We start from the raw sequence: 21843 nt of genomic DNA, 5'->3' as shown, positions 1-21843 counted from the left end.
CAGATTCTAATCCCAAACTGCCTTTCTCAATCTTCTCCTGCTGTAAACCTAATAACTCTTGGCTTCATCACAGTCAAGAAAGTGATTTAAGGCCAAGTAAGCTTGTTTCAATATTTGCAACTGTTCTCAAAGTAGGTAATAGAGTTAAATATATCATCACTGATTAGCAACAGTTGTATTTATAACTTGGCAATATTTATGTAGGAAAAATAATTATAGGTTTTCTAATATTCTTTTTTTCTTTTTAAAATTTATTTATTTATTTGACAGAGAGAGCCAGAGAGCACAAGTCAGGGTAAACAGTAAAGGGAGCAGAAGAAGCAGGCTCGATCCCAGGATTCTGGGATCATGACCTGAGCTGAAGGCATCCATTTAACCTACTGAGCCACCCAGGTGCCCAGCTTTCTAATACTCTTGTCAGTTTGGGTGGCTATATAGGCATGGAAGTGACTTAATCTGTAGCTGGTTGGTCACTGTTCTTATTTATCCATATGCTGGTTTAGACTTTGTCTTAATACTATAAATTTGTTTTCTACCTCCCAGCTTTTCCTTTCCACTATCTTTTCCTTGTGTGCAAACTGATTAATGCTAAGAGAGAAAATGGGCAGAAACTTCTACTCTAGATATAATCAGTCCTTCATAGTTTTTTTTTTTTTTTTAAGATTTTATTAATTTGACAGAGAGAGAGTGCACACAGCAGGGGGAGCAGCAGGGAGAGGGAGAAGCACGGAGCCCCGATGTGGGGCTCAATCCCAGCACTCTGGGATCATGACCTGAGCTGAAGGCAGATGCTTAACAACTGAGCCACCCAGGTGCCCCAGTCCTTCATACTTCTGTTAAAGATTTGATTCTGTCTTAAAGGTTTCGTGGGGAGAGAGAAACTGCCTCATTACCTTTTCTATCACCCTGTATAAGAAGTACCTAGAGGCAAACAAACTACACTAAGGCGTCTCCTGGAAGCCTCTTGAGTGTAAGCTTTAATCTCTCAAGAAACAACTCAAGTGTAAGATTCCCAAACTTTTTGGAGAAGGCTTTATAAGGGGAATCTTCTGTAGAATTTGAGTAGGTCTCATTTATCACACTATTCAAATCATCAGTGAAGCCAGCTGTTTGTAATCCATGTGATTATTTTAATAGTTACTTTAAGATAGTTCATGGCACTATACAAAAAGCAGTATCATGTACATTAAAGCTGATGGCAGATTGTATGTATGAGGTCCACAATGAATTTAAATCATCTGTTCTCATTTGATTGCTAAGCATATTAACAGCAATACAGTATTAAAATATATCATCCTCAGTAAATTAATCTTCACTTAGAAAATCTGATTGTGTACAGATAAAAAATAGCTTTTAGAACTTTCATTTAAAAATACAAACTTTATGAAAATTTTAAGAATTTTTAGAATGGGAACTACAAAAGTCAATGCTAAAGAAAATCCTACTTTCAGATAACCTGTATCTTAAAATATTATGAAAAATATTCTTTATTCTGAAAACAATGTCAGGAAAAGAATACCTGAGTTCCTCTAAAACCATTAGTTTTAGTAACCCAATTACCATTCTGATAACATTAATGAGAAAACATTCACAATTTAACACTGCAACCACCTGTCAAATAAGGACAGAATAAATCTTCCATATGCATTAGGCTGAACATTAGTTATATACTTCTTAAAACATAAGGTTCTCTCTTTTAATCTTTTGATAAATTTGACTGCACACTTAAATCTTACTATAATAATCTAAAACCATATGAAGCCATTTTCCTTAACTTCTAGTCCTGAAAACCCATTCTAATGTCTTTATCAATAGTCAGTGTAACCAAACGAAATTAGTGTTTTGTGGCCTTTATAGTTTATACAACTTAATATATCTGAAGGTGGAATGAAGTGGCTCCATCTTTCCATTTGTTTATATGGTCTGAGATCACAGTTCGGCACAGTGGACACGTTTTCTCTCTGTTAAACCATAAGGTAATGCATTCTTCACAAAATATATGCTGTAAGGGAATTAAAAATTAGACTTTATTCTTGATAACATTTTAATTTAAAATCATCACATTGCAGAGAATCATACTCTATAGCTGGAAAGAATTTCGGAGAGCACCAGTCCCTTCATTTTACAAATAAGAAAACAAAATACATTCAAAAACACAAAGCAGTGTCAGTAGTAGAGCCAATAGTATTCTTCTGACTATTCATTTAATGACCTTTAATAAAATATATGCTATCCCTAGATGATAACTTTAAGTATAATGACTTCACAGCTTAATAAAGTCTTTGAGAGTAACTGCCATAAAGTGTAAGAAAGGGCCTTACATACATTCCTCTGCATACAAATCATTAGAATAAGGGATAAGATTTAGCTAATCCACCAAATCTCTGACTACAGGTAAGAAATTACGAGTATGTGGCCTGAAGGCTACTTTAGGCTAAACAACTGTAGATTTTTTCCTTTCAACTAAATAAATATCACCTGTGACTCAGAGAAGGTACTGTATTTGGTATGCTTAAAAAATATACTTACCTGACAGATCAGCAGAATTGGTTTTTGAAATTCAGCTTGACATATTGAACAAATGTCATCCACATCTGAACACTGTCTCTTGCTGGCAGCCACTCCGTAACTCTATGAAGAAAAAAGTTCTGTTCATCTACAGATCTTTTTCTTTCCTGTTACTCAAATACATAGGTGATGCTGTATTTCTCAAATCTCCCTGGAACTAGGCATTTGAAGACTCTCCTGAAGGACACAAACATTTCAAAACTGAACTGTGTACGCAGAACCATGTCTGGATGGACTACATGCATCCAGGTGAACTCATTAGATACATAATAGGATCTTGGAAGACTCTTAAGATGTATTAATAATAATAATGATGAAAATGCTATAAATCCAACTGGGTTAAGAGATTAAGCAATCTGAAATATAACTATTATAAAATCAATATTCATGTATTATGTGTATTACCAAATAGTCCACTTATTATCTATGGCATTGGTTCAAAACAGTCCATTCAAAGCTTGGCAGGCTGAGTGTAACTCATGTAGAGATAGCTTTCAACATAGATTTCTGTGCTCCACACTGGAGACTGACTCACTAGGTCCAGACATACTGGGATGTGACCCAGGAATCTAACTTTTGTAAGTTCTCTAAGTGAACTGAAAATGAAGAAGGTCTGGGGACCACTGAACAGTGTCCTTTTACTAAATCTAAAAATAATTTGACTGTCATCCTTAATTATCACTAAAGTCAGAGAAGACTTAGTACTAGGAAAAAATAAAATTTTACAAAAGGACTGGAATTGCAAAATGTTGCAGGACAGAGTTATACTGTCAAAACAGACTGAATGATAACACTATTCTTTGAATTTCCTTTTCTCCTAAAGTCCTTAACGTTTTTGATCTCTTTAAAACCTTAATAACTTCCTCACCAAATTGAGTAGAATATAGTCATTAACTAGACAGGACAAAATGTTGCCAATAAGGTCACCTTTTTATAGAAATAATGAGGAAAAAGTGGCTGAAGAGAGGTAAGAATAACCAAGTTCAGTCATGGTAATGAGAGCAAAGCATGACCTGACTCAACCTGAGGCTATGGTCTAAACTTATGTCACTAAATACTGTGAATTAATTAAATCAAACAAAGACTCAAAGAATAAAAATATTTAAAAATAAGATTTTTTTTTAGTCTGGTGATATTAAAGATTCCAGAAACAAACTGGAACACTGATGAATGATCCTGATGCCGATTTCCCTTCATTAAAATGTCATTTAGCAGAGTGCACTGCAGATACATAAGCATAAGCTGACAAACTTTTACAATAGTACTCCTGGGGTGCCTGGGTGTCAGTCAGTTAATCATCAGACTTAGTTTTGGGTCAGATTGTGATCTCAGGGCCGTAAAGATTGGGCCTGCCTTGGGGGGGCTTGAGCACAGTCTGCTTGAGAGTTTCTCTCTCTCTCCCTCTACCCCTGCACCTCCCACTTCCTCTTTCTCTCTCAAATAAATAAATAAACCTTAAAAAAAAAAAAAAAAGCACTCCTGTCTGGCATTTTGCAGACTCCCTTTAGGTGAAGACTTATTTTGATGGTGATTGCCATTTCCCTGGCAAAGTTAAGGATTATGTATATGCATGTATTCATGAGAGACTCAAGAGTAAATCAAAGAGTATCAAAGACTGTGATTTCTCTTTATGCCTCACAGAGTGACTATCTCAAAAGTATTTCAGCACAAGCCTTACTAAATTATAGTAAAATGGTTGATACTCACATAATCAATTCAATAAACTTCATCTAAGCAGAACTCTCAATTTTAATGTACCTATCTGAAGAATGAAGTCTGAGTAGGATGCAGCAAAACTTATTAGTAGCTCTAGGGGCACGTAGCTGGCTCAGCTGGTAGAGTATGTGACTCTTCATCTTGAGCTTGTGAGTTCAAGCCCCACACTGGGCATAGAGCTTGCTTTAAAAAAATAAAAGATTACTAGCTCTGTCTAGCCAAAGATTGTCCATATCTGAGTACTGATAACCTTTGAGACTACTAAATAGCAAATGAGCCTTTCTCTGCAATGTGTAACATCAGTGGAATCACATAATAATCAAGTTTATAACTGACACTAGAGTTTCAATATATTGTTAAATTCCACATTATGAACTTATTAGTATATATAGAATTGACTTGGTGGGGAAATTTTTCCAGTAAGAAGATTTAAAGGAGATTTTTGGTAATGAGCTTTTCTTGTATACACAATAAATTATAATGAGTGCATTTTTTTAAAAAGATTTTACTTATTTATTTGACAGAGATCACAAGTAGGCAGAGAGCCAGGCAGAGAGAGAGGAAGGGAAGCAGATTCCCCGCTGAGCAGAGAGCCAGACGTGGGGCTCGATCCCAGGGCCCTGGGATCATGACCTGAGCCGAAGGCAGAGGCTTTAACCCATTGAGCCACCCAGGCACCCCCTAATGAGAGCATTTTTACAGGAGCTAAAGAGTTAATGGAAGTACACAAAGCCACCATTTGTGAAAAAAAAATTTTTTTTTAATTTAAAAATAAATTATTAAAATTTATTTAAAATTTTTTAAAAGATTTATGTATTTATATATTTTTAGAGAGCATGTGTGAGCAGGGGGTGCTGAAGGAGGAGGGACCAGGGGAGAGGGAGAGAATCTCAAGCAGACCCTCTGCTGAGTAGAGAGCCAAACTCAGGGCTTGATTTCATGACCTGGCTGAAACCAAGAGTCGGATGCTCAACCGACTGAGCCACCCAGGCACCCCATGTGAATTTTCAAAAAAAGGAACTGTAAAAGTTCATGACAAGATTCTTAAGGGAATGTATATATACCCTTATGTCAAGTGATCTGAAGTGGCACATTCAAAAATATAAGCATCACATCAACTATCAGGTGGTTGTCAACATTCAAGTCAAGAAACTTATCACAGAAATAAAACTGAAATTATTATCATATCCCTATGTGCCAAAGTACTAAAAAAGCACATAATTATGAAATCCACACATTTTTTAAGAAGCAAGCTCTATGCCCAATGTCAGACTTGAATTCACTACCCAAAATCAAGAATCACATGCTCTACTGACTGAGCCAACCAGGTGCCCTATGAAATCCATACTTGTAACATTTATGAACTAAAACATTTTTATAATGAAGAAAGGTAGAAAAGGTGTTTTTTTCTTTAACTGATAAAAAGTACTTACTGGTCGTTTAAAAAATATTCGCAAAACCCGTCGGAAAGTTCTCAGATGTCCAAAAACGTCCAAAAGCTGAAAAAGGAAATAAGAGAAAATTCTTGAATTCAAAGAGCCCTGTCTGTTAAACCCAAAGATCAAAGCTAAATTCCCATAATATCAAATACTGATATTAATGTAATGCTCATTGCATATTCATTTCATTCTAAATATATTTAAAATTCAGTTATGTAATATCTTATCAATTTATAGGTTTAAGCCAACTTTTTTTTTTTTTCCCAAGACTTTGGGAGGGAGGGAGAGAGAGAGAAAGAGTAGGTGGGAGGAGCAGAGGGAGAGAGAGAAGCAGACCCTTGGCTGAGCAGGGAGCCCGATGCAGGGCTTGATCCCAGGACCCAGTGATCACGACCTAAGCCAAAGGCAGTCGCTTAACCAAATAAGCCACCCAGGCACCCCCGTACTTAAGATTTTTTGAAGTTTCATATTAATTTGAGGGCAACAGGACAGTATACCAGTTCAAGAATTTTGTGTATGGACAGATACTACTTTCGGGGATGGGTATGTTCTACTCTACCCATGCTATGTGGAGGTCCACTCCCCAATTAAATCTGAGAACTACTGGATTAAGATAAAGATAAATATTTCCATTTTTTAAAAGTAGATACAGAACCTGCCATTACTTCAAACTAGTGATATAAGCTATAAAACAGTTAAAGACAAAAGCAATAGTATGTAAAATCTGTAATCATCACATGAATCATTATACAATGAGAAGATTTATAACATTACCTACTTTTATTTATTTCTTTAAGATTTTATTTATTTATTTGGTCGGGGGGAGAGAGCACAAGCAGGGGAAGGAGCAGAGGGAGAGGGAGAAGCAGACTCTTCTGCTGAGCAGGGAGCCTGATGTGGGGCTTGATCCCAGGACCCTGGGATCATGACCTGACCACCCAGGTGCCCCATGTTACCTACTTTTAGTATGAGGTAGAGTAAAGCCAGCAATATCCCAAGACTCCGTCTGGTTACATTACCAAACTCCCCATAGCTTATAAGGTAACGAAACCAAACTGGTATGGGAACAAAAGTTCGGTAATACTGACATGATTCTTCTAAAAGCATGTACCAGTAACCCTAAAAAGGAAGGAAAAAAAACCCAGCTACACAAGCTACTTATATACATAGCATAAATATTTCATACTGGACTGAAATAATCACAAGTATTTGACACAATATAAAATTAATCTTCATAATGATAATGGTTATGATTGGCAACCTCATTCTCATTATTGAGCGATTTGTTTCCAAAGAATGACACAGTGAAAATTTTTTATGTATGCTATTAAGTAAAATTTACATTTTTGCTGATTACAAAAATTTATATTTAAGTTTTTAATGAATATGAGAAAAACACTGAATATAGTCAGTTATCAGTTATTAATTGATAAAGCCCTAGAGGAGAACAGAAGTACAAATCTAAATTTTGTTTTTCTATGTGTGATGTGGAGACTGATTTTTAGATTATTCTGAAGCAAATATAATTCTGATTTTATTGGACTAGATTAATATTTGGGTTCAAGTCTTTGAGCAAATGGTTGCCAGTCTGAAGTAATACAGATAATTTAAATTAGGTTATTTAGGAAACTGAAAAGTTATTAAAGAGTCATTTCAACAAAGACTAAATAGCATTGGTGTGGTTTGCTAACATTTTTTCAATAAGCCATGTTAGTTTCTTACCTTGGATTTAAAAGGCATGATGAAAGAAGGCATCAGCAAAATAAGGCATTTTAAGCCCATGAAGAGGAATTTCAGAATGAAGTCTGTAATTCCAACAATCCAAAGTACTTCCCAGAAGCTTGAATTGTCCAAGGTAGGATTTAAGAAAATTAAGCTACCAAGAGAAAAACATCAAAACTTAACCAAAGCAACATACAAAGGTCAAGTTTTGATAGGGGTTTTAAATTTGCTACCAAATATTTTACTTTAATTTGATGTGTAAAAAATGTGAGTTTGGCAAGATGTCAGAGTTCATGTAAATAGAGCAGAAAATCATTTTGCTTATTTTAAAGAGACTTTTCAGGTGTTTAAATTTCAAATGTTTCCTCCATAGAATAAAGAAAAACAGTCTTCCTAGCATGTTGGAAAGCTAGCTTGTAATCTAAAAAATTCATAAACACTAGATATCTGCTATTGTCTTCTCAGCCAATCCCAATCAAGGTTCATTCTGTCCTTTCCACTGAATTGCTTTTGCCAAGATCACCAATTCCTTCTGTCTTGCTAAACTCAAAGGCCACTTCTCATTTTCCACCTTCCCTCTCTGAATTATTTCTTCCTAGACTTCTAACATCACACTCTTCTAGTTCTCATTATGTGATGGATGGTTCCTTAAATCTCCTTTACTCCTCCTCCTCTAAATATAGGGATGTGCAGTCCTCCCCCCTCTCCTGTCTACATTTTCTGTCCCTCATTAGTCTTGGAGAGTTCCATAGTTTTTAGATATCAACCACATGCTGGATACCACCAAAATTTATAGCCCTAACCTTGACTCTAAGCTCATGACATATAGCTATAATCTCTTTAACAGTTCTATATGATCTCACCAACTTAACATGTCCAAAGCAAAATCAGTTCCTTCCCCAGTCTTTCCCAGCCCATAAATGGCATCACCATCCAGCCAGTTGCTAAGACTAAATCCTAGGTGTCATCTTTGATTGTTACCCCCTACCTACCTACCCAATGCAATCTGAGTGGTATTGGTTCCCCCTAGAAACTATATCCTAGATTGTAACATCTCTCCAGCTCTACTGAAGCCAAAACTTCTAATTACCCGATTAGAGCCAAAAATTCAAAACACTTCCATCTGACATGGAAATTTAACTACTGTCCTTTACTAAGTCTTCGCCTTGTTTCTAGAAACAGATAACATGTTCTCACCACACACACATAACTAAAGTAGGTGATGGATGTTAATTAGCTTGATTGTGTAATCATTTCATAATGTATACATATCAAAACATCATGTTGTATTATCTCAAATATATAAAATATTTGTCAAAACTAAATAAAAATTTAAAAAGACCACCAGAAACAACTGAATGGTATTCAAAACTATTGATTATATAAGTAATTTAAGTATCAAAAATTAAATAGAACCTGCTATAAGCCAAGGCACTGATATATAAATCTGAATGAGTCACAGGTAAAAACTGAACTCTAACAATAATTATATAAGCCAAGGCACTGATATATAAATCTGAATGAGTCACAGGTAAAAATTAAACTCTAGCAATAATTATATACAAGTTAAGATATATGCAAAGTGCTATGGAATAAATGATTACATTAAAAAATGTGATTGTGTATTTGGACCTCAAATTACCTGTAATAAAGTGACTGAGAATGAAAGGTGTAATATAAAAGAACAGAAGATCCTGCTAAGAATACCAGTAACCAAGCACACTGAATCTTTGAGCACCTTTCCTGAAAAATAAACAATTTTATAATTTGTTACTATGAATTATGCCAGAATTATGTCATTAAACTATTTTAATTAATGACTATTTTTATTAACTTAGAACATTTTAATAGATTAATCTTAATAAAAATATTGTTAAATTGTACATCAGCACACTCTTATCTTTAGTGAACAAAACAGAACTCATACATTTTTAAAATACAAGTTTCTTCACTGTATTAAAACATTACCCACATTACCCAGGTTTCAAAGAAACCCAAACTTCTACAAGCTAACATAAAGGACCCGTCCAAGTACAAACTTTATTTCTGCAAAGGAATTTTTGCCTCCCTGACAAAACAGAACTTTAAAAATGCATTTATCAGGATTTTTAAGTATAATTTTCAAAGAATTCAGTAAGATTTTAACAAGGTGAATTGTTATTAGTATCACTTAGATTTTTTAAAAAAAGATTTTATGTATTTGACAGAGAGAGAGAGCACAAGCAGGGGAAGGAGCAGAGGGAGAGGGAGAAGCAGGCTCCCTGCTTCTACAGGATCATGACAGGAGCCAAAGGCAGGCAGACACTTAACTGACTGAGCCACCCAGGCACCCCTTACTGAAATTTTTTTAAGAAAAGATTTTATTTATTTATTTGAGAGAGAGAGCATGGGGTGCAGGGAGGGGGAGCAGAAAGGGACAAGCAGCAGCCTGCCCACTGAGCTCAGAGCCTGACAGAGGCTTGGTCTCACAAAGACCTGAGCCGAAATCAAGAGTAGGATGCTTAACCAATTGAGCCATCCAGGTGCCCCTTAAAATTGTTTTAATTACTAGTTTAATTAAAAGTTTTAGGGGCACCTGGGTGGCTCAGTCAGTTGAGTGTCTGCCTTTGGCTCAGGTCCTGATCCTGGAGTCCTGGGATGGAGCCCCGTATTGGGCTCTCTGCTCAGTGGGAAGCCTGTTTCTCCCTCTCCCACTCCCCCTGCTTGTGTTCCCTCTCTCGCTGTCTCTCTCTCTCTGTCAAATAAATAAAATCTATAAAAGTTTTACCTATTTTAAACCCTGAATTACATTTTTATGGTTTGATAGGTTCTAACTACAAACATCCAGGTCAGAATGCATGATCCTTTACAGAGATACAGCCCTTCAAAGTTGCTTGAAGGTGAAATTTTATAAACTAATCCTATTTTCCCCAATAATTTATATGACTAATAATTTGTCATTTGTGTTATGGAAAAACTATTTGGGTTTAATTTTCATTAAATAAGAGAGACCTAAACAGTTTAATACCCATTTGATGTATATTTTATTTAACTATTTTAAAATTTTATAGGGCAACAGCTAAAGTTTTTAATGATATTATATAGTTTGGTCAAATTACTCAAAATATGAGGACACTTGACAAATCAGATCAAATAGTGAATTCTGAATCTTTTAATCTTATTTTTTCTATCAGGGACTCAACATACAAAGAAAATAACGTGAAACAGTTTAGTGTTAGGACAGATCATTTAGATAACAAAATTTAATGTATCATGGATGCTATAACATGTCTATTTAAATTTTCAAGAAAGCTATCTTAATTCCTATTTCTCTCAAAAGCGAGTATATAATTAATTCTACAGAGAGAAACATTTAATGGTTTTTTCAGTTATTTGTTATACTTACTCTTAGAAAAACCTGATTTACAATGCTTTTGTTTGCATACATAAAAGTTGTAAGCAGCCCAATTCCAAGAGAAATTCCTGTTAGGAAATAAGTTCCAGTTAATTGAACAGAAAAAAAAAAAATCCAAGAGCTAACACAATGACATGAATTTAAAGGAAACATATATAATTTTAAAACATATATAATTTTAAAAATTATAAAACATATATAATTTTAAATGTAACAAAGTACAAAGCTTCAAGTAGATTACCAATAAAGAAATAAAATTAACTGACAATGAAACAATTCAATGTTTTATTATACTCTACCTGTTATATGCTGCATAACAAGTTTGACACCCAGAATCAAAATATATGGAAGACTTTTGTGTAACCACTTGAAGAGATAGCGGAATTCTGAGAAGGAGCTACTACCATGATCTCCAGCCTCTGTGGCAGTATCATCAGGCTGCCTTGCTTCATTGTGGGAATGACTCCGTGAGCGGCTATGTATACATCCATGAGTACAGCTATGGACACCTGACCTTATATTTCTGGAGGTTGGATTTTCAGCATATTCTTTAGGTATGGAGTTTATCTGGATATGAACATCTCCAGAATGAAGACAAGAACCTTCTCCTGTCAATTTTGTATGGATACATTGGGAGACTGAGGCATCCTCATTGCCTGCAGCTCCTGGAGGGCTGTGCAGTTGGCTACAGTTGGCTTGCATGACCCTTGAATACTTTTTCTGTGATCCAGATTTCTTTGTTTCAGGGCTCTATCTCCTAAAAATCAAAGAGCAGAAAATATTCTAAGTGAACAGTTAAATACAGACAAATACTGCTCATAGGAATCCTTTATTCTAGAGGCCAACAGTCATAGTTGATGAATTATCTTCAGGTTATCTATCACTTATTTTTTTTTTAATTTTATTTATTTGACAGAGAGAAATCAGAGCTAGGCAGAGAGGCAGACAGAGAGGGAAGCAGGCTCCTGCTGAGCAGAGAGCCCTATGCGGGGCTCAATCCCAGGACCCTGAGATCATGACCCGAGCCGAAGGCAGAGGCTTAAACCACTGAGCCACCCAGGCGCCCCTATCTATCACTTATTACTAGACTCATCCCCCTTCCCTTAATGCAAAGGCTGTACCCAAACTATTTTTTAGGGAACATCTGGTACAAAAAAAAAAATTAGTTTCAGGTGCCGCCTTCTCTAATGACAGAAGGAAAGCGCAAAATAGTCAAAGTATGAGTGCCCAGCAGATGTTAATAATGTGTGAATACTCATTCATACTTGAATACATCAGTACATTTACTCAGCCCGAATGGAGCAGTTTCATCTCTGATGGAGATTCTACATTCCATAAAAATCAGACTGTATTTTTTAATGCTTAGAAAGGCTAGGAAGAAAAAAAAATTAAATTTTAATGCCTTTTAAAGTATCATGGAAAACTGATAAACACATTTCACTTAAGTGACCGACAAATTTCGTTTTATGCTGAAATAGCTTTCCCAAGGCTTAAAAGCTGTCTAATAACTACTTCCAAGAGTATTACCGTCCCCCATAAAAGACAGCGACCCAAATACCTTTAAAATAGGGAGACTTGGGGAGTCGCCATGTAATTGCTAGGTAACTCTTTAGTCTGAGTAAGGATAGTTAATATAGTCTGCCCATAAAAAATGTCATCATCTTTGGGGACGTGGGGGTTGGGGGTGGGAAGAACAAAAGACACTGGCAGGGAAGGATCCCTAAATGACCAGTGTGGGCAAAAGATGCTAGAGTCAGAATCCCAGCGGACAGAACGCAGAGCCTTATCCCAGACTGCCAGTAGGAGGAAGCTAGGGTTAACGTCAGGGTATGTTCTGTCATTCTATTTCATGCCTAAGTTTGAATTTTTTTTTTTTTTCAGTTACTGTACGGCGGTGTGGTTTTTAATGCCTTCAAAGGCTTTCACCGATGCTCCAACGCCACAGGTGCTATTTATTCCCTCAAACCTCCAAAGACCAACGTTGGACGAGACAGTTTCTGTATCTTTTTCCATGAATAAAAACGTAGAACCTTCCCACTTTTCCTCCAAACACATGCAAGAAAGGGGACGAAAAATTTAAAAGCAAACGCACGCAACTCTTCCGGAATCCCCAGGGCTCAGTTTTCCACCCACGTTCGAGCTTCGAGTGCCCCATTTATTTCCCACCTCCAACCCCGCCACCACCCCCCCCCGCCCTATTCGCCGCGGTCCCCGGCCTCCGCCCGCTTCTCCCAGGCCTGACCTCTCATGACGAAGAGTGAACGGAGGCCTCGGCAGCGAGCGCAGCAACAGCGGAAGACCCCGCCTCGAGGCCTTCAATCGAGGCCATCACCTTCAGACCCCATTACCGGCAACTCCGGCCCAGCTCGGTGGCGGCGGCGGCGCGCGCGCTCCCCGGACGTCCTCACGCGCGCGTGCGCTGCCCGCCGCGTGCCCGCCCCCGCGCAACCCGCCGAGGGACAGGAGGCGCCTGGGAACCCGGTAGCCGTGAGGCCGCGTGGGGGTGGTAGCTGTGGCTAGTAGTGGGCTGCGCCTGAAGACCGCCCGTATAGGCGTCTGCATTAAACCATAAGCCGCTGTCTCTGTGTGCATATATACGTGTAATCCGCCACAAGCCTCAGAGATCTGGACATTTTGAGTTAAAAATGTTTCGGTTCTGGTAGCCTGCCCTCGGTGGAGAGGCCTGATGTTGGGGGTTGTCTGAGGCCGGCCCCGGCTCATCCCGCAGGATCCTGGGCACCTGCCCTGTGGAGGCTGCTTATCACCCTGGTCTCAGTTCAAGCCCGTCTCCTGGGACCCGACTTAGAGATGCCACGTCAGCTAGGGGCTCGGCCCGTCTCTGAAAGAGCGGGGCGGAGCGAGAGCGTTCGGGTGTTCGCGTTTGCGTTTCTCGAGCTTAACCCCTGACCGAGTTGTGGCTGGGTGGTGAAGTTTTAACTGAAATGAAAAGGCTTTTCGTTATGATGCTAAAGTTGGCGCCGTGTGAGCTAGACCCTGCCAAAACTTGAGGGAGGAGAAGCTAAGAGAAGTCGGAGGGAGATTTGGTGGCAGAGGAAGTAGATGTTAAATTAAAAAAACCCTGTCTTGTATGGAATATAGGGAACTGTGCTGTCTTCTTTATAAGTCCTAAAATGATAAGCTTATTAAGAAAAATCTTAAAAGAAACATCCCCGCCTGTTGATTCCTGGTGAAAATGTATTTTAAACGGTACTAAATGTATTCCATGAATCTTCCGCCATCCCGCACGATTACCAAAAGCCTTTCCATTCTGAACTGCAAGCCTTTTACCTTTAATTTATAGAAATTGACGTCAAGTAAATAACTCTTAATAGTCTTCCTACAGTACTGAATTAAATATTCCATGCCCTGTGGGGCTGAACTTACTTGGTAAGGGGTTTTCTTTTTTCATTAGAGACAATAAATTTTCATATATATGCTATGAGTTGACTATGTAGTGGAATGAGTGGTACTTTGTCTTTATATTGGTCACTACCTGACTTAGAACCATTCACAATTTTGCCCAAATTAGTTTAGTCGTGTGTACTTTCTGAGGCTTCTTAATCATGAAGTTGTTTGCACTTTATTTTCTCCTGTATCAGAGTACAACTGAGCACACCGTTTATCCTTGGTTAACCACTTTGAGGCTGTACTTAAGTCAGATTCGTTCTATCACCTAACCCTTTCCCTTGCTTAGAGAGGAACTCTCCACCCCCCACCCCCATCCACTCCCTAATTGTATTAGATCTGCTTCACACTGTTAAGATACTGGGCTTTTTATTTATTTTTCTAATATTAATAGGTCTCCATGAGCTTGATTAACATAATTTCTTGCTGACAGATTCAGTTTCTGGGTCAGTAAGGCTGTCTTAGTCCATTTGGGCTGCAAAGTTATTGACTAGGTAGCTCATCAACAAATTTATTTCTCACAGCTCAGGAGCTGAAGAAGTTTACCATCAAAGTGCTGGCAGATTTGGTGTCTGGTGAGTACCTCTTTCCTTGAATACATTTCGTATTCTTGCTATGTCCTTCTATGGTAGAAGGGTGGAGGAAGCTCTTTGGAATCTCATTCATAAGGGCTGTGCCCTCATGACCTAATTGCCTAATGACCTAATCACCTCCACCTCCTAATACCATCACATTGGACTTTAGGATTTAGTGTATGAATTTTGTAGGGGACACAAATATTAGGACCATAGCAAAGGCCAGGCTCTGGACTGTAATGAGGTTTTGTTTTATTTTGTTTTATTTTTTTATAAACATATAATGTATTTTTATCCCCAGGGGTACAGGTCTGTGAATCGCCAGGTTTACACACTTCACAGCACTCACCATAGCACATACGCTCCCCAATGTCCATAACCCAACCCCACCCCCCTCTCCCCACCCCCTCCCCCCAGCAACCCTCAGTTTGTTTTGTGAGATTAAGAGCCAGTTATGGTTTGTCTCCCTCCCGATCCCATCTTGTTTCATTTATTCTTTTCCTACCCCCCAAACCTTCCATGTTGCATCTCCACTCCCTCATCTCAGGGAGATCATATGACAGTTGTCTTTCTCCGATTGACTTATTTCACTAAGCATGATACCCTCTAGTTCCATCCACTAGTCATCGCAAATGGCAAGATTTCATTTCTTTTGATGGCTGCATAGTATTCCATTGTGTATATATACCACATCTTCTTTATCCATTCATCTGTTGATGGACATCTAGGTTCTTTCCATGGTTTGGCTATTGTAGACATTGCTGCTATAAACATTCAGGTGCACGTGCCCCTTCGGATCACTTGTAGTGAGTTTTTGAAGGAGACTTTTTTTTTTTAAAAATAAGCACTTTTTTTTTTTAAAGACCTTATTTATTTATTTGACAGACAGAGACCACAAGTAGGCAGAGAGGCAGACAGAGAGAGGGGAAGGGGAGCAGGCTCCCTGCTGAGCAGAGTGCCCGATGTGGGGCTCGATCCCAGGACCCCGGGATCATGACCTGAGCCAAAGGCAGAGGCCCCAACCCACTGAGCCACCCAGGCGCCCCAGGAGACATATTTTTGTATATATCCTTTCATTCCACCTACAACACGGATTTTTTTTTTTTTAAGATTTTATTTATTTATTTGACAGACACAGCGAGAGAGGGAACACAAGCAGGGGGAGTAGGAGAGAGAGAAGCAAGCTTCCTGCTGAGCAGGGAGCCCAGTGCGGGGCTGGATCCCAGGATCCTGGGATCATGACCTGAGTCAAAGGCAAACGCTTAACTGAGCCACCCGGGTGCCCCTACAATGTGAATATTTTTATTTTAAACTTTAAAAGGTATGGTGATTTAAGGAAACGGAAGAGAGTCAGTCTCATGTAATCTAGCTATAGTTATAATGGGGCATCAGTCTTTTAGTACATTGATCATTTTAATACATTAGGTACATTTAAGTTTTATTACGTTGGTATATCTCACTGTAATGTTTAAATTCTTATTTTAACACATTCATAACACATTGCAGGTATATTAGTACATATTCAAAATTTGCTAGTATACTTAGAACTGCACTCCACTCAAACAACTTGACGAAAAGTAACATTTGAAGAAGAGTACTGAGGTGATGACAAGATTTGACAGTGACAGACTTATCTGATACATTTTCTTTCCACTGGCAACTAGAATGTAGAAATAGGTTTTTTTTTTTTTTAAGATTTTATCTATTTATTTGACAGACAGAGATCACAAGCAGGCAGAGAGAGAGGAGAAAGCAGGCTCCCCACCGAGCAGAGAGCCCAATGTGGGGCTCGATCCCAGGACCCTGAGATCATGACCTGAGCCGAAGGCAGAGGCTTAACCCACTGAGCCACCCAGGCGCCCCTAGAAATAGGTATTTTAATTGATTAATTCAAACAGCATTTGCTGAGTACTAAATGTCAAGAATTGTACTAGATGTTGAAGAGGTAGACATTAAAAAAAACACAGTCCTCCCACAGTGACATAAGTGGCTAGACAAGTCTCCAAACAAATAATTGTAGTGTACTGGAATAAACACTATAATTGAAGATTGTATGAGATGCAATGGAAGCAAGAACAGGAGCATTTAACTTTGTCAGAAAGGAACTGCTTCATTAAATTTATGGTATTTGAGATGAATCTTGAAGAATATGTCAAAATTTGCCAGGACACCAGCAGTAAATGGATGGACATTTCAGATAAAAATAACATTAGGTGGAAAGGCATGGTATTGAACATATCGGCCCTTTGAAGGAATTTTTTTGTTTGTTTCTGAAAGAGTAGGATGCATATGAGGGAATAGTAAGAATAAGTATGGGCTAAAAAATGAAAGATTTTGTGGGTGTCATCTAGGGATTTATTTATTCCATAGTTTATTCTAATGGCCAAAGGAAAACTCTTTAGTTTTAAGCAGCAGAGTTTTGTGACAAGATTTGCATTTTCCAGAAAATTCACGTGCTGATAGCTTATAGTAATACAAGCTCAGTTAGGAGAGTATTACAATAGAGATGAGAAGATTTTGAACTCCTCAGTAATTGGGATTCATGAGATTGGAAGAGATAAATAAATAGGATGAAGTCTGATAATTGTTGCAGTTATGCCCTTCTTCTCAAGCCATTTGGTCATACCCTTGGGTAATCCCCTCCCAGACTGACTAACTCATGTGGCTTGCTTTGGCCATTGAGATGATAGCAGTTATAATTCAGTGGAGACTTGGAAAATGTTTGCATGTTGTGACTTGCCCTTTTACAGCCGATAACCCTTTGGCCACCATATAATCAAATCAGGCTTTGCCTCCTCTAGGAGGCACTTGGAGAGAGGCACCAAGTGTCCCAACCATCTCAGCCTTCCCAGTTGAGGCCTCAGACATATGTGTGAGGTCATCCTAGACCCTCCAGCCCCAACTAAATGGTTCAGATCAGAAGAATCAGCTAGTCAACCCACAGAACCACAGGAAATAATAAATATTTCCTTTTAAACCTTCAGATTTGGAGCAGTTTGTTTCATAACAAAAGTTAACTGATTTCCTAAGTGACCCAAGTAGATTTGGAGTCAGAAGAAGTCTAAGATGAATCTCTCTTTTGTAACTTCGGTGGATGGATAAATCAGTTTTGAAAAGCTATGAATATTAGAACAAGTAAATTGGTGGTATTACCAAAGATAATGGGAAATACATACACATATATACACATACATATAAACATATATATGTATGTGTATATATGTAAATATATATATGTGTGTGTATATATGTATGTGTATATATATTTATAATGTTTTTTATAATATCTTTTTTCTTTTTTTTAAGGATTTTATTTATTTATTTATTTATTTGACAGACAGAGATCAAAATCAAAAGTAGGCTGAGAGGCAGGCAGAGAGAGAGGAGGAAGCAGGCTCCCTGCTGAGCAGAGAGCCTGATGCGGGGCTCTATCCCAGGACCCTGGGATCATGACCTGAGATGAAGGCAGAGGCTTTAACCCACTGAGCCACCCAGGCACCCCTATATATATAGATATATAATATTTTTAAGTAGTTTCTACACCCAGCATGGGACTTGAACTTACAACCCCAAGATCAAGGGTTGCATGTACCGGTGACTGACTGAGCCAGCCAGGTGCCCTGGAAATATGTATTTTTAAAGACCAATTTTGGAGGGATAATAAATTCAGTTGTGGAAATAGTCTTAGGAGTTGAGTTCTTGGGACATACAAGTGAAGATATCCAGTTGGCAGTTTCATATAAAGATCTGGAGATCATAAATTGTGGCTTTGAATGACATTGCCAATTTCTCATTAGTTTGGGGGATTTTTGTAAATTCTTTCATACTTTGTATTTAGTGTTGTCTGTCAAGAGAGACAGCCTCTTCCTTTCCAATCTCTATGTCATTTATTTTTTATTGTGTTGGTTTGAACTGTTGTTCAAATGTGTCGAATAGGAATGGTGAAAGTAGGTGTCCTTGATTTGTTCCTGTTTTAGGGAAAAAAACATTCAGTCTTTTACTATTATGTGTTACCTATAGTTTTTCTTTTGTAGATGTCATTTTTCAGGTTAGGTAAGTTCCTTTCTAAGATTAGATCTTAGTAGATCTTAATTCTGTCGAATGCTTTTCCTGCCTTTTTGGAGAAATCATACAGTTTTTCTTCTTTAGTCTATTAATATGGTGAATTATGTCAGTTAGGGTTTTTTTTTTTTTAAGATTTTATTTATTTATTTGACAGGCAGAGATCACAAATAGACAGAGAGGCAGGCAGAGAGAGGAGGAGGAAGCAGGCTCCCCACTGAGCAGAGAGCCCGATGCGGGACTCAATCCCAGGACCCTGGGATCACGACCTGAGCCGAAGGCAGAGCCTTTAACCCACTGAGTCACCCAGGAGCCCCTGTCAGTTAGTTTTTAAAAGTTGAATCAGCCTTGCATTTACAGGATAAAATTCATTGGGTGGTAATATATTATCCTTTTCATATGTTGCATATTATTTACAAATGTTTTGTGGTGGATTTTGCATCTGTGTTTATGGGAGATAATGCCTTTCTTATAATGTATTTATCTGGCTTTGGTAACAGGGTTGTGCTCCTGAATTGGAAATGTTTCCCCTCCTTCTATTTTCAAAGAAGGTTGTATGGAATTAGTATTATTTCTTTACGATTTGGTAGATTTGCCGGTAAACCTACTTGGAAAAAAATTTTCTTTATGGACAGGTTTTAAACTACAAATTTAATTTTTTTCATGGATATAGGATTTTTCAGGTTATATATTTCTTCCTGAGTGAGCTTTGGTAATTTGTTATGGATGAATTGGCCTAAAGGTGTGTGTAATACTCTCTTAAATATCTGTAGCGTCTGTGATGATGTTACCCTCACATTTCTGATTTTGGTAATTTGTGTATTTTTTTTTTTTCCTAGTATGGCTAGAAGTTAATAGATTTTGTTAGTATTTTCCTTTATTTTGTTTTATTTTATTTTATTTTATTTTATTTATTTTCTAGAGAGAGATGAGAGTACCAGGGTGAGAAGAAGGGGGAGGAGGGAGAGAGGCACAAGGGGAGGGAAAGGGAAAGGGAGAGAACTCAAGGTAGACTGTGTGCTGAGCATGGAGCCTGACCCCACAACCCTAAGATCATGACCTGAGCCAAAACTAAGTTCAGTGCTTAACCAGCTGAGCCACTCAGGCACTCCTATTGGTATTTTCAGTAAAATTTGGTTTCTTTTATTTTGGTGTTATTTTTCTCTGTAGTTTCCCTATTTTTAATTTTACTGATTTCTGCTCTTTATTATTTCCCTTCTGTTTGCTTTGGATTTAATTTTCTCTTGTTTATGTGGTTTCTAAAGGTATAAGTTTGTTTATTTTTAAGTAGGCTTCATGCCCAACGTTGGGCTTGAATTCATGACCGAGATTAAAAGTCTCATGCTCTGACTGAGCTAGCCATGCACCCCTCTAACGGTGGAAATTTCTTTTTTAAATTTTTAAAAAAGATATTATTTATTTATTTGAGAGAAAGAGAGAATGCGTGAGGAGGAGAGGGAGAGGGAGAAGCAGACTCCCCATTGAGCAGTGATCACGAAAGGGGCTCAGACCCAGGACCCTGAGATCATGACCTGAGCAGAAGCCAGACAGACGCTTAACCAACTGAGCCACTTAGGTGCCCCTAAAGGTGGAAGTTTAGATCATAGATTTTTTTCCTAATATAGGCATGTGATTTTATGCATTTCTCTCTGAGCACTGCTTTGGCTGAGTCTCATACATTTCATATGTTGTATTTTTATTTGAACTCAGTTCAGAATATTTTTTAAGTTCCCTGTGATTTACTTATTTGACCCGTGGGTTAATTAGAAGTGTGCTAATTTCCAAATATTTATAACTTTTCTAGATATCTTTCTATTATTGGTTTCTCATTTAATTCTGATGTATTCAGAGACCATACTTTCTATGATTTCAGTTCTTTAAAATTTGTATTATGATCTAGGGGTCCCTGGGTGGCTGAGCCAGTTAAGCTTCTGCCTTTAGCTCAGGCCATGATCCCAGGGTCCTGGGATTAAGACCTGCATCAGACTTCCTGCTAAGCAGGAAGCCTGCGTCTCCCTCTCCTCTGCCCCTCTCCCCAGCTCGAGCACACGTGCTCTCTTTCCCTGTCTCATTCTCTCTTTCAAATAAATCAATTAAAAAATGAAATTGTATTATGACCTAGGATATAATGTCTCTTTTTAAAAGATATTTTTAGTTTATTTTTTATTTATTTAAGTAATCTCTCTGCCCAATGTGGGGCTTGAACTCACAACCCCAAGATCAAGAATCACACACACTCTGCTGATGGAGCTGAGCCAGCTAGGTGCGCCCAGACTATCATATGTCTTGATAAGTGCTACAGGTACACTTGAAAAGAATGTATGGTCTGCTGTTGTTGGGTAGAGAGTTCTACAAATATCTTAGGTCAAGTTGGTTGATAGTGTTATTCAGGTCTTCTCAGTCTTTGCTGACTTTCTACTTATTCTATCCATTACTGAGAGAAATAGTGAAGTCTCCAAGTATAATTATGAATTTGTCTATTTATTCATTCAAGTTTTTGCTTCATGTATTTTAAAGATCTGTTTTTAGGTCCGTACACAATTACAATTCTAAAATCTTCTTGGCAGTTTGATCCTTTTAACATTGTATAATATCCCTCTTTATCTATGGTGATACAGAGCAACTCCCACTTCTTTTGACTAGTGTTTTAATGTTATCTTTTACAATCCTTTTACTCCTAATCTATGGGTTGCTTATTACATTTCAGTTGAATCTTTTTTTAAAAAAAACTCAATCTGACAATTTTTGCTTTTAATTGGTATGTTTAGATTATTTACATTAGTTTAATAATTGATGTGGTTGGACTTAAGTTACCCTTTTATTGATTTCTATTTGTTTCCTCTTTTTTATTTTTCCCTTTAACCTTTTCTGCCCTTTTTTGGGGGATTGTTTGGATATTTTTTTTTTTTTTTTTTTTAAAGATTTTATTTATTTATTTGACAGACAGATCACAAGTAGGCAG

The 21843-nt window shown here is 37.7% G+C and overlaps 1 protein-coding gene across 3 annotated transcripts; it reads right to left on the bottom strand.

Annotated features, from left to right (window-relative positions):
* Positions 1–252: 252 nt before the first annotated feature.
* On the bottom strand, positions 253–13255 carry RNFT1 (ring finger protein, transmembrane 1). Of its 3 annotated transcripts, XM_080825713.1 has the most exons (10): positions 13082–13208; positions 12105–12210; positions 11139–11596; positions 10831–10907; positions 9088–9188; positions 7446–7599; positions 6684–6842; positions 5718–5783; positions 2530–2631; positions 253–2002 (listed from the first exon to the last, which is right to left on the bottom strand). In XM_080825713.1, the coding sequence occupies exons 3-10, from the start codon at positions 11539–11541 to the stop codon at positions 1868–1870; spliced, it is 1197 nt and encodes a 398-aa protein (XP_080681839.1). In that variant the 5' UTR covers positions 11542–11596; positions 12105–12210; positions 13082–13208; the 3' UTR covers positions 253–1867. The 3 variants fall into 3 exon arrangements, with proteins under 3 accessions (XP_080681839.1, XP_080681838.1, XP_080681840.1); XM_080825712.1 differs by lacking the exon at positions 12105–12210 and having other exon boundaries at positions 13082–13255; XM_080825714.1 differs by lacking the exons at positions 6684–6842; positions 12105–12210 and having other exon boundaries at positions 13082–13245.
* Between the last annotated feature and the right edge of the window lie 8588 nt (positions 13256–21843).

Source organism: Martes martes (assembly GCF_963455335.1).
Source record: "Martes martes genome assembly, chromosome: 16".
Lineage (NCBI taxonomy): Eukaryota > Metazoa > Chordata > Mammalia > Carnivora > Mustelidae > Martes > Martes martes.
This window is presented reverse-complemented; position numbering and strand designations above follow the sequence as displayed.